We start from the raw sequence: 12825 nt of genomic DNA, 5'->3' as shown, positions 1-12825 counted from the left end.
GATTGGCTTTAAAAAAAAAGTATAATTTTGTCAGAAGCTCAGACCGGTGTTACGGCAGGAGCGTCAGTCTAGCTCTGTGCTACATAGCGGATTACTAGGATGATTGCGGCGGCGTTTTTGGTCCTTTTGAGACCCTACAGCATACAATGTGTGCTGTTATTATTGCTGCTTTTGCTCGGAACTATTGCGACAATCTTATTTTTGTGTTGCTGGCATCGCAAGCTTCGCGATGGAGAGCATCCAATAAAATCGGTGCTCTCTGGACGCTCGAGGAGCCGCGGTGAGTAGCCGAGGCTAGCCGCATCTCTGGATGATGCGCCTGCAGCATAGTGCTGTAGTACCAGGCTAGCCTAGTAAGGCAGATCATCATCTACCGCTATGTCTTTTATTTGTCGTTGCAATGTCACATTGTGCTTAAAGCAGGAGTGTGTTTTAGCAGTTGAGTGTGTTGGTGAAGATTTATATATAGCCAGATGCATTTTGGTAGCATATAGTTCAAAAGACAATTGCTTATCAAGAGGCTTACGTTTTGTCATGCAAATCTAATGTTTCCAATTGACAAATTGCGATGTCATGTGTTATATGATGTGCATATACCCTAGATTATTGGTGTATATTCTGACATAGTATGTATCCCTCCTGACAGTTGGCCTCCGAGCACATCATTTTCGGTCAGAGGTAGGCTAAACTTTTATTCCCATTGGTTCCAACCAGTCTGTTCCTATGTAGGCCATAGTTGGTTTGAACCAAGATTCATAAACCATGCTCTCACTTCTGGGTGGATCAAAGCTTCACATTTAAAAGGGGTCTACCCAAATCACACATTGGTCCATTTAGTTGGTTATCCTTCATTGTATTTTAGATCTTTTTTTAATAACTATTTATGGACCATATGCGCAGTGCGTAGCCTATGTAATAAATAAATAATGGCTTATTGTCCAAACAAGTCTGTGGAGATAGTTTAGAACATACAATCGATTAACGCCAAAAACACGTATAACGACACGCAAAACAAGAACAACAAATATGTCGATATAAAGCATATTTGATCTGACAGCGGATGAAATATCCCCATAGACGCAGTTCACTTGCGCTCTACTGCGTCAGCAAGCACACAGTTGCAGGAGCTTTAGTTCCGGTTCTTGGACGTTCCTTCAAAATTAAAGTATTGCATTATATGTGGCTACTCCACAGACAAGAGCTTTACGTTTTTAGCCATGAACGAATACAGTGAAAAATACAATTATTTCAAGGATTCGGTGCTTTGAGAAAATTGATCTTGTAATAATAAACATTCTTCGGACAAAACATAACTTAAATGTGTCAAATGTGAATTCAAAAGATAACACTAACTTTGCTGTAGTCCACTTTTCATTTTTTTTTTTTACTTTCATGCTTTCCTTTTTATTTTCAAATACAATGTGTTTGTGAAAATGGGCGGCGACGAGGTTTTTATGTATTTTAGTTTTACTTGCAGGGCATTTATTTTGAAATCCAAACACCAGACTTAACGAATGTTCACAGCTTGACACGTGTTCTTGTTTGCAGGTCTGTAGGCACAGTCCACGCCACGGCAGAAGGAGCGTGCGCGCTCGAGTGCAGGAGGAAAAGCCGAGTCTGGTCGAAGTTCCCGAGAGCGAATCCGAAACCTCTCTGAGGAAACGCAAAGTAAAGAAGCGAGTACAGCCGGAATTTTATCAGTCTATACAGGTCACCCCCACACGTAAAGCTGTAGGTATTCCCCACGATTGTATATTTTTAAGTTGACACAAGTTGTTCATTTTGTCTTTAGAAAATAGGGTCATAACAAGCTGCACAACCAAACTACATTTTGTCGTAACAAGGTGAAGTATTTCCATCATGCATATATATTTTTCTATGCCCGAAATGCTTTACAGTTTCTCCATTTTGACTGTCCATACTCATTCGGACCATTCTGTATATAAAGAAAGCGATTACATTTTTTTGGAATGGGCTTTCGTTAGAAGATTGAAACGGGTAAGATGACCAAATGATACACAGGATACAAAACCTCATGCATCAAAAATAATAATATGGTGTTTATTGTATTATTGCCACATATACGTGTGTAACATAAGTTTGTACTGATTGTAAATATTGGCAAAATATTTGGGCATGGTATTATTGTTTAATTTATATAAAACACCCACACAGACACACAGGGACGCGCGCGCACACACACACACACACACACACACACACACACACACACACACACACACACACACACACACACACACACACACACACACACACACACACACACACACACACACACACACATGCTTGTTATTACATTTAGATGAGAATAACAATGCAGGCTCTTTATGCTGTTTTATTTTATTTTTTCAGTCTGTTTCGCTTTTCGATTTAGAAAACTTTAACCCATAAAAGATTGCATCGGATTAAGGATGGAAGACGATAGTGCATAGGTAATTTGATTAAGGATGCTTTCAGGGAAATGTGATGGAGCCACGGGGATCAAACCACGCAATGCCTTTCAGCTGTGGTGAGCAGCGTCAGTGTAATGGTATTCAGTGTAACCCCACCCTATACCTCTTCTGTCAACTTGTTTCAACACACCCGTTACTCAGCCATGATGTTTCAGGGCCTGACAAGTCTACAATCAACCACGGGAGTAAAGACCTGCTAGTCCTTCTAATAATATGCCCCACTGTTTCCTGCAATCGGAGATTTATAAGTCAACTTTTAAATCGGCAAACACTTGACAGTCATCAGGCTTTGGTTGCAACACCCGTATGTGATTAATGCCGACAGGATTGGGGGTCTAATGGCAATACCATCCTGCTCAAATCAGAACAGGGCATGGTGCTAATCATCCAGCCCACTATGACCTGGCAAATATCCCCCTCCCCCCCTCCTTCCCATAGCCTTTGATGTATTAAAATCCCAGCCGACACATTACTGAAGGGGGGCGCTGTTCACCACCGATACACACTGCTGTCGGTGTCTGACACTCGCACTCGGGTATGACGCGGGAGCACTTGCAGCGTTCCCTAGCATCACGGACGAGCGCTCCCCGGGCATAGGCGAAATGCTGGGCTCTGTTCAGGGGCTGACATCATCTCGGATCTAAAGAGACTCGAAGTCACGGGCAGCGAGCTGTTCTTTCTGTGGAGGGCGAGGGCTCGGTGGATTTTAATTGATACACAGACATGAGTGTCTGAGCCAGGGAGAAAATAAGGGGATATTTATCTTGTCACGATGTATTATACAGCGGTAAGTGTTGCCTCCGACCTGGCGGGGGAGCCAGATACAATTGGTTTTCACCTTGTGTTAAAATTATTTTATTGTTATCGTGGATTAGTCTATTATTGCAACCTGAATGCTTTAAACACACCGATTCACGCCCCGCCTGTTTTGCATGAACACTTGCCTATTTTAGACGGCACGACTGAGAGAGACTCAGAGCATTTTATTATTACGATGGCTAATTTAAGACCAAGTAGGATATTCTCCTAATTAATTTCACGCTGTTGGGAACCCGAGACAAGCCTTGTTTTTCTTTCCTCTTCTTTTGTTTCTTAAGAGCTCCAGCTCGGGGAACCCGTCCCTTCACTGTTCCATGTCTTCCTCGATCGACGTCTCCGACGAAGAGGAATACAGCGTGAAATCCGGCTCTGCGTCCCCGGCTCCGGGAGACACGTTACCCTGGAACCTCCCCAGACATGAGCGCTCGAAGCGGAAGATCCAGGGAGGGTCCATACTGGATCCAGCCGAAAGAGCGGTCCTCCGGATCGCAGGTGAGTTGAGTCTCCTCCCGCCCCCTATCATGGAAGTACACATCTGTTGGATTGCTTATTTTGCCTTACTTGGGAAGAACAAGTGGCGTGACATGTCCAAAGCGACCCATTTGATTACATACGCCTTAATTCCATCCTTTCCTGTATGAACCACTTGAAACGTGTCTCAGCCTTGGGAATCGGGCGTTTCAGGAAACATCACACCAAAGAGGGTGAATTCAGACACCATGTCAAGGCCTGCTCACTTTATAAGTATAGCTATGTTTAATTATTGGCCACTATTGTGCAGGGCGACGTTAAACAGGTTCCCCTGGAATGAAACAGGACAAGCCTAAATGACCTTATTTTGACCATAATGCCAGAGATGGTTGGGTGCCTGGGTTGTAAACATGTGTACGTCACACTCTCAAGTGAATTGTTTTGTCTTGAAAGCCCCATTTTTTCAGAAAAAATACTACGGGAGGGATGGATAGGAAAGGGCTGGGAAAGCTCATTCACCGTCTATTAGGCCTACATAAAAATAGTGTAGATCCCACGATATAATAAACGTGACGACATTAAAAAAAAACATGTCACCGGGCTAACGGGGTCTTGTCTTACATTATGCAGGTGGTAGGTACAAAGACCCTGGAAAAAATGTCTGGGAATTTATGATTATTATGGTGAGCGGGCCCACCTATCAGCCGCGAAGCCCACAGAGGAAGTCCCGTGCATTGGCTAGATCGCAGACAGGGGTGGGATGTAGGGGCGTTTCCTCTCGCTGAACAACAGCGCCGATCACTCTCGCGTTGTTCCCACCGCCTCCACCAGCAGCAACACACACAATCTGAGGCTGGTGAGCGTCCAGTTTGTGGAGCCCCGGCTATGGCTCAGTACAGTCCACAGGGGTTCATGCTCGCCGACGAAAAGGAATATCTTCAAGCGTACGAGGATGTTTTGGAAAAGTACAAAGGTAGGATATAGGCTACGAACTGCTTTGCGTGGTTGTTTTTTTTGGCGTTAGACAACCACGAACAATGAGGGAACTGCTTGACAGCCCGGTATTTCTGTGCGCCCCCTCCCAGCGAGCTGACTGGACGTGCCGTCCTCAAAATTTGAATTATTTTGTTGTTTTTTCAGCTTGACAGCTCGCCCATCCTGTTGGGGGAAGCTGGACAAGGGCTTACAATGATCATTCATTTGATCTCGGATGATCATTAGATTTGAACCGAGATTTGAATATTCCCTAATGTTAAACAGCCTAGTATTCTGTCAAAGATACCAGCTGTAATATGGAATTTTCGTTTTTTAGTTTATTTTGTATCTTCAACGTTACACAATTATATGAAATAGTGTTAGGCTCGCCCTAATTCTCATGGGTTTAAGTCTTTATAACGATGTCCTTATTGGCTATTGGCCTCAAACCAGCTTGACAGCTGACTAGCAGACACATAGTTATGACTGTGTAACTGTGTAAATGAATGTGGCTTTTCCTTGGCTATGCATTTACGTACACTGTGTTGTATGGAGAACCTTATTCTACTGTATTTTCTTCTGTTCATCATTAATTCCAGGATGGTTGAGTAGAATTGCAACTGGCAGCATTAGCAAGGTTAGACTCTCATTTATCGATCCTTCTGGATAACTGTATTAATTCTTATTTAAAAAAAACAAAAACTTCCTACATCCCTAATGCATTGTAACATCCAGAGTAACTCGACAGGAGATTGTGTATGGTCTTAGAGCTTTGCAGCCTAACCAGCACTCTCTACTGATTGCTCATTCGACTCAACGTGAATGATATCATATGATCTGGCATCCCTTGTACTTGTACTGTTGATACAGCCCACTTTATTGATCTAGGAGCAACATATAATGACTTCAGGCAGTAGGACAGAGGCAGACAATAGGCTATCTTGTTATTAGAATGTCTTGTTATTCTATTGCCATGATACGAAATGAAAATAAGTTGACTGAATTGTTGTGTTCCCTCTGTATTGCAGTATCATTTGTAATACATCATTTTTTCAGCATGACATAATGGCAAAACAGATAATCCCGTGGACTTTTTTTACATGGTCATAACATTTAACATGATTGATTTGCACAAATCATGGTCGATTTCTGCTTATCCCCTTTTCTCTCATAATAACTAGTAGGGAGATCCCTGCCAAGGTCCCTTTTGTACAATTTTGACCGGTAATCACAATGTGTGCGTGTTTGTGTGTGTGTGTGTGTGTGTGTGTATGTGTGTGTGTGTGTGTGTGTGTGTGTGTGTGTGTGTGTGTGTGTGTGTATGTGTGTGTGTGTGTGTGTGTGTGTGTGTGTGTGTGTGTGTGTGTGTGTGTTTATGTGTGTGTGTGTGTGTGTGTGTGTGTGTGTGTGTGTGTGTGTGTGTGTGTGTGTGTGTGTGTGTGTGTGTGTGTGTGTGTGCTTGTGTGAGTGACCTTTTGCTGTAATGGATTCGCTCTCACACTGGTTTCTGGTCAGTGTTAGAACGTGAATAGGTGTATGATGGATTAAGACAGTTAGTTTAACAGTTTTCTCTCAAAAAATGTCAGTATGTTGGTGACAGCTTTTCATGATGACCTTTTACTGAGGCCCAACCTTGCAGAGGTATGCCTGAACATGATGTTGGTGCAACAAGACAGTTGCATATTGAAAAGGCTCCTAAACAGGGCCTCAAGCCTCTCACCATGTGATGCTTTTGAACAGAACTGATTCTATTTAGAATCGCAAACATCCATCGAAACCAAGCAAAACAAAAACAAACGATCCAACCACTTACGTAGTTAAGCATCCATAATTTTGTTGTCTAGCCTTGAAGCATTGCAATCACAGAGTTTAGATCCATTAAAAAGTTGTATACATTAATAGACATAAGAAGTGTAAATTTGAGATTGTGATTACTCTTGATTCAGCCTTAGCTGACTGCTGTCCTTTGACCATTGGATTAATTACGGAAATTTTAGATGGCATTGTTAGATTAAATAGATTAGATATGAAGAAAGAAAGAAATTACTTTATAACACTTAAGTTAATAAAAAGTATTACATAAGATCAAGTTCTACCCTTGTCCTATAATCATTAGTAACACCATACTAATTGGGTTTACGCCCTTAACAAAAGCATACTTTCGGTTGCCGAAAACTAGTTTTTGTTGTACAAAAGGTTTTTCACACTTAAGCCGAGGCCGAAGGTAGTTATTCTTCGGCATTCACAAAGACTACAGTTAGAAGGCGTTTTTTTAATTATTCATATTAGGTTCCAGGAAAGGGTGTTTTTCCCCATGATGACAATCCCTCAAACATTCATTAGAGATAATGTCCTCTCTCGGTAGAAGCCTCCATATCCACAGAGGAGGAATATCACTCACAACCAATCATGTCTTCAGGATCGTTGGAGTTTATGTCAGGACAGGACAGTTTCATTTCCAATTCATACATGATGGCGTTTCCCCTACAGATTCTCTACTTAAAGATATCTTGTTCTTGTAACTCAATCTCCTTTATTGCAGGCAGATTTGATTGAGTCTTTAATACATTCACAAAGGGTGTGGTCCATCAGTGTGCTTTACAATCCATGTGGCTTTGTAATCAGTTTTAAAACACTCCTACCGCAGTCTAGGTAAAACTTTACAATAATTGTATATTAATTCACAATTAATCAACATTAGTTAATGCAGCATAAACTAACACAGTTAACAAACAGTCTAGTGATAATTGAAAAAATGGTGTTCACGTTTACTAATGCTTTCCATGTTAAATAAGTTATTCAAGTAATTCAACTTAATCAACATAATAAGGTTACGGCTAAACCAAACACCAACCCACATGCTAATGCTACTCTAATGTTTATCAATGTTTGACTCATGTACCCTCAATGTGAAGCGTCACCCGTGTCCTAAAACCCTGATAGATAGACCTGACCATCTAAACGGACCATCTAGATGATTAGCCTTATTATTAACAGCGATGGTACGCTACAGGCCATTGTGTATTTTTGCACAGTCACTGTCTTTGTCGGCCCCTCCTGGGCCCGGCCCAGTGTAGCCTCTCTGCTCCATATGGACAGCCCACTCATCACATTCAAATGGCTTAGTGGCCCACTCACGTGCATGCACTCACACACGACACACACACACACACACACACACACACACACACAAACCCACACACACATGCACATACACACACACACACACACACACACACACACACACACACACACACACACACACACATAGGGGGACCCACAAACCCACACACACATGCCGTGCACAAACCCACGCACACATGCCGTGCACAAACCAACACACACATGCACACGCACGCACGCACACACAAACACACACACACACACACAGACACACACACAGGGTGACACACAAACCCACGCACACATGCCGTGCACAAACCCACTCACACATGCACTCACACACCCACACACACATGTGCGCACATACACGCAAACGCGCACACTCACACATACAATACGCACGCACACACGAATTAATGAATGCATGCACGCACCCGCACACACACACATACATGGGGCAGATATGCTCTATGGAGTGTGGACTAACGTACAAGAAGCCTTTTGTTTTCACATTTGGATCTGCGTTCAAGTCCCCCTAAACCTTTTTTCAAGGAGATTATCAATGTTAATAAATACGTATATTTAAGGGGAAAATATAATTGGTCGATAAGAGGGTGTTATACCATTGTTGTGGATATATTCCTACCTGTTTCGACCTTCAACAAATTGGTTTCTGTTAACTGGAAGATTCTCTTACCACCGTTAAATATTTCTAACGGTATACGGTTACAACCAATTGAAAATACCTACAATTAGAGGTAAACTCTTTTGCAGGGACGTTTTCCCTGCTCTAATTGTTTGCTAGAACATTTTCCCCACTGTTGAGCTATTTATTGGCAGTCAAAACAGACATTAATCAAATACCAAGATGTTTATGACTCTAAATGAGAATTTCTGCCTGCTTGAGGGAGTCACTGAATTTTCATATTCATGCCAAGGATTTAGCTTTAGACTTTCAGTAGTTGAACAGAGTATAAAAAGCTTAGCAGTTACTAGTTACTAAAATGTACCATGCCAAAAAGCACCATTCACTGATGGTGGAATTTTAATCCGAGACAGAGACTCAAGGCTAGACAGGGAAACATTAACAAAACAGACAAACCAAAGTTAGACCAGTATAAATCAATTATTACATTTTTATACTTGTCACATGATTGTTGGGATAAATTCTGCTGAACAAATCATTGTTTATATATCATTTTGTACAAAATTTGGACCGCTGAAGTTAGGTAGCTTTATCCAGATCACAAGACAGACAACATTTGTGAGCAATAGAGGAGCATTCTTGGTTTTGAACTGTTGATAATAAGACTTGTTTAAGCTGGCTTTATCCTTTTAAGATCCCTGCCAATTCAATTAGATATCGTAAACATTAACAGCTAAACATTTGTAGAACAGACTCTCGCCTTGGAGAAGGATAGAAAAGAATGATTGTTTTCACTGGGCATAATCTCTTATTGAGCTTAGTTAATATGCTGGGAAAACAAATCAATGCAAATGGATCGAGCCTCACAGCATGCATTCAACAATAAGATCCAGGCTTCCCTCAAACCACAATGTTCATATACCATAATTCCGTCACAGCATTTTAAATATATACGAATATTCGAGTAAAGTCAAATTCTAAGATGATAAAACATCCGCCAGTGAAATCATACTTACGATCCCATTCACACAAACCTGGTTTGAAATATCTTTTTTTGTTATTTCAATTCTAAAATATCATAGCTCTTTATTAACCTGGCATCATCAATCCTCATTTGGCATTAGTTAAGAGTTCTCTTTCTGTTGCCGTTCAAAAATCAAGCAGTCTGATCAGCTGATCAAATCCTCTGAGAGGCCGCGGCTCTAATAATACTACGTCCGAATGCTGTGTATCTGTGTATGATGTCATGGTGATGGGAAGGGCAGTGTGACTGTAGCTCCTCGTCTCTTCCGCCTCCCTCTTCCTCCCTCCCTCCCTCTCCCTCCCTCCCTCCGCCCTCGCAGTCAGAGCTCTCGTCGGCATGAGATCATGTTGTACATTTCTCCCCGCTCGCTCTCTCTCTCTCTTTCCCGTCACCCTTCCTCTCTTTCCCTTCCTCGGTTCTCTCTCCCTCTCTCTCCCTCCACCCTCTTTCCCTTCCCCCTCTCCCTCTCTCTCTCTCTCTCTCCATCTCCCTCTTTCCCTTCACCCCCTCTCTCTCTCTCTCTCTCTCTCTCTCTCTCTCTCTCTCTCTCTCTCTCTCTCTCTCTCTCTCTCTCTCTCTCTCTCTCTCTCTCTCTCTCTCTCTCTCTCTCTCTCTCTCTCTCTCTCCCTCCCTCCCTCTTCCCCTCCCTCCCTCTTTCCCTTCACCCTTTCCTTGCCGGGGCTCATGAGCTCTTCTCTGTCTACCCGTCGCCCCTCCAGCACCACCCTCGTCCTATCAGCAGCCGGCCGGCAGATGCTGGGAAGCGAGCCTATCCCAGATGGAGGAAATGGATTTGATTTGTGACCTCAGTGTCTCAGGAGGCCGGGGCGCGAGTGCTCAGGATGACAGAAGAAGCCATCTATTCCTACTCCCCCCTCTGATTGCTTTGTTCTTCTTTGTGCATGGCATTATCATGTGTTGTGTTGCTTCCTTGTCTCGGGTTAGAATGTTAGATTTGGTACAGAAATATGCATAGTTTGGATTTATGGAGAGTAGTGAGTCTGATTGGTTCAGAGCTGGAGAATATAGATGGGACTTTCAGTAAATATTAGCAAAAATACATGAATCATGTTGACTTCAGGTTTAGGCAAGTTGTTGATTATAAGCGTATCTAATTAGCTGGGACAGTTCTTGTCCCAGGGCAATTTTGAAACATGTTGGCTTCATGGCACCATTAGTTTTACAATGTGTGTTTGTGCTTGTTCTTGCCACTAATGAAGCCTCTCCTTGTTTTGCTGAATGGTTAGACTGCCAGAAACCACAATAGCCGATACTCAATTTTTAACTACCGGTAGCTTTCTTTCTTCCTCATCTTGGATTGGTTTAGCACACTTCCCAGTGTGAGATCCCATCTCAACCGTGTCCTTGGAACAAACTTCTAACTACAATGATAAGGAAACGATTCAGCCACTGCCAACTTTCCTCAGGATATTCATGTTCACTACCCGACTCATGCAATTACATAACTCGGCGTGAAGGGCCAGGACAAGTGTTAGTAGGCCCTGATCTGACAATGACGGTTAGGTCGAAGTACATCGAAGCAAAGTAATCCACATTAGCACGTCAGGCGATGTATGCTCCATTGGATTGCTAGAAATCCAAGCAGTCTCTTTCTCAGGCTATAAAAAGAGTGAAACGGAAAAAACCAATCGGGATGTAAATCTATGATTTCCATATCGTTCTTTGTCAGAGCTCTGTGCGCACGGTGCTCTGGCTGGCGACAAAGGGCCCAGGCTGACTAGAAGGGCTGCTTCGAGGGCACGTCAGGCTTTATGAATGAATGGGCTGTTCCAGGCGAACATTTCGACGACGGCCCTACCCCGAGCAGAAGACGAGCGCTGTGATTGTGTCACTTGTGAGGAATGACAGAAATGCACCCTCTTAACAGCGTTTTCCCCCCGCCGTCTAGCTCGCTAGTTTCACTGTTTGTTTACCACTTGTTCACCCGCTCACTTGTCCGCGTTCTTCACGCTGTCAGCGTGTGTGCTATAACGACGCTATGTGGCTCATCTGTTTCGAGACAATGCCATCTGAGTGCTGTGCATGTGTGTTGTGCCGTCGCCGCTTAGTCATCGCCTCCCAGGGCATGAAGCACTCAAACAGTGTTTCCTTCCGGTGGACAGGTTGAGGACTGAGGAGGTAGAAGGTTAACCCCTTGAAGGCAAACAAATGTAAAGCTATTAGCAACAAAACCACACCCGTTTCCCATACACAGCAACACCACTCCACACTGCAGGCTTGTGGACTTGTGATCCCTGGTAAATGCACTGTTGTCGATAGCTTAGCGACTTGAGCAGGGGGTGAACTGTGGAGCAGGAATGTTTCACGTGTCTGTGTGAGGATGTGTGTGGTACTCAAGGGTTAGTTTTCATATTTCTCTTAAGCCCCCCAACACCCATGTTACTACCCCCCAGGCAGGGCCAACATGATTTGGAAACATGGTTTATAATTTCCATGTTTATGTGATCAGCCTGTCTAAGGATGGGCCGAGCTAGTCAGCTAATAGGAATATCTACAGCAGTGGACTGTCTCCAGGCACTGCTGTCTCTACAGCCTTCTGGTAAGGCTACATAAGCCTTCTGGTACATGCAATACATTGCCATTAGCTCCGATGCAGAATCAATTGAACCTTTTTCAAACGATTCACGAATTCAACTGTCCAGAGAGATTTGACAGAGCCTGATACATTGTTCCCTTTGAATGGAGAGCTAAGATCCTAAAAACGTGAGAGATAGACTGACAGTGACTCTTCAGTCAATAGCAAATACGCCAAATTTTTTGTCAATGTCAATTTGTATTCTAATCTCAAATAGTTTAATTAAAGGGACGAACACTGCCCTTGCAGTGGCCCTTCTACATGTGATGCCAAGCTGTACAGCCGGCGTGGTTTAAGGTTGAGGCTAAATATAGAGGAGCACATGTGCTAACTGGAGGCCTGCAAATACGAGTCTCAGGAGATGAGCGTGTGACCAATGAGTCCACTTTAACACACAATGTCCTACACTGACCAGTGTAGGGAGAGGGAGTGAGAGGACATTTAATACACAAGCCCCAATCAAACGGGTTGATAGACTTGATTCTCCAACATTCAGGCAATAATCTGACACTTTATGCAAAAGTAAGTAGGGAAAACTATAAGATAGGTTGTAAGTCTTCTCTTGCAGTCCTCAGTCAAACCTAGTCAGGTGTTGTATGTGGATCAACAAATGTCAAGAGTTTAGAGGACGAGACTGGAGAGCAATTGGATAACGTATTCCCTGGTCATTTGCCATACTTTGAGTGAACATTAATTT

General features: G+C 43.0%; 1 protein-coding gene across 4 annotated transcripts in view; it reads left to right on the top strand.

The window, feature by feature from the left end:
• The first annotated feature begins 3009 nt into the window (after positions 1 to 3009).
• Positions 3010 to 12825, top strand: part of dst (dystonin) — a 118763-nt gene continuing 108947 nt past the window's right edge. For 2 of the 4 annotated variants that reach the window (XM_030378492.1, XM_030378488.1), the window contains exons 1-2: positions 3010 to 3261; positions 3572 to 3785. In XM_030378492.1, coding sequence (XP_030234352.1) covers positions 3247 to 3261; positions 3572 to 3785 — 229 coding nt within the window. In that variant the 5' untranslated portion in view covers positions 3010 to 3246. Of the gene's footprint in view, positions 3262 to 3571; positions 3786 to 4575; positions 4738 to 12825 lie in introns of those variants that run through there. The other 2 variants (XM_030378498.1, XM_030378493.1) reach the window with 2 other exon arrangements.

This window comes from Gadus morhua, chromosome 15, assembly GCF_902167405.1.
Source record: "Gadus morhua chromosome 15, gadMor3.0, whole genome shotgun sequence".
Lineage (NCBI taxonomy): Eukaryota > Metazoa > Chordata > Actinopteri > Gadiformes > Gadidae > Gadus > Gadus morhua.
Note: the sequence above shows the minus strand (reverse complement) of the source record. Positions and strands in the feature narration are given on the sequence as shown.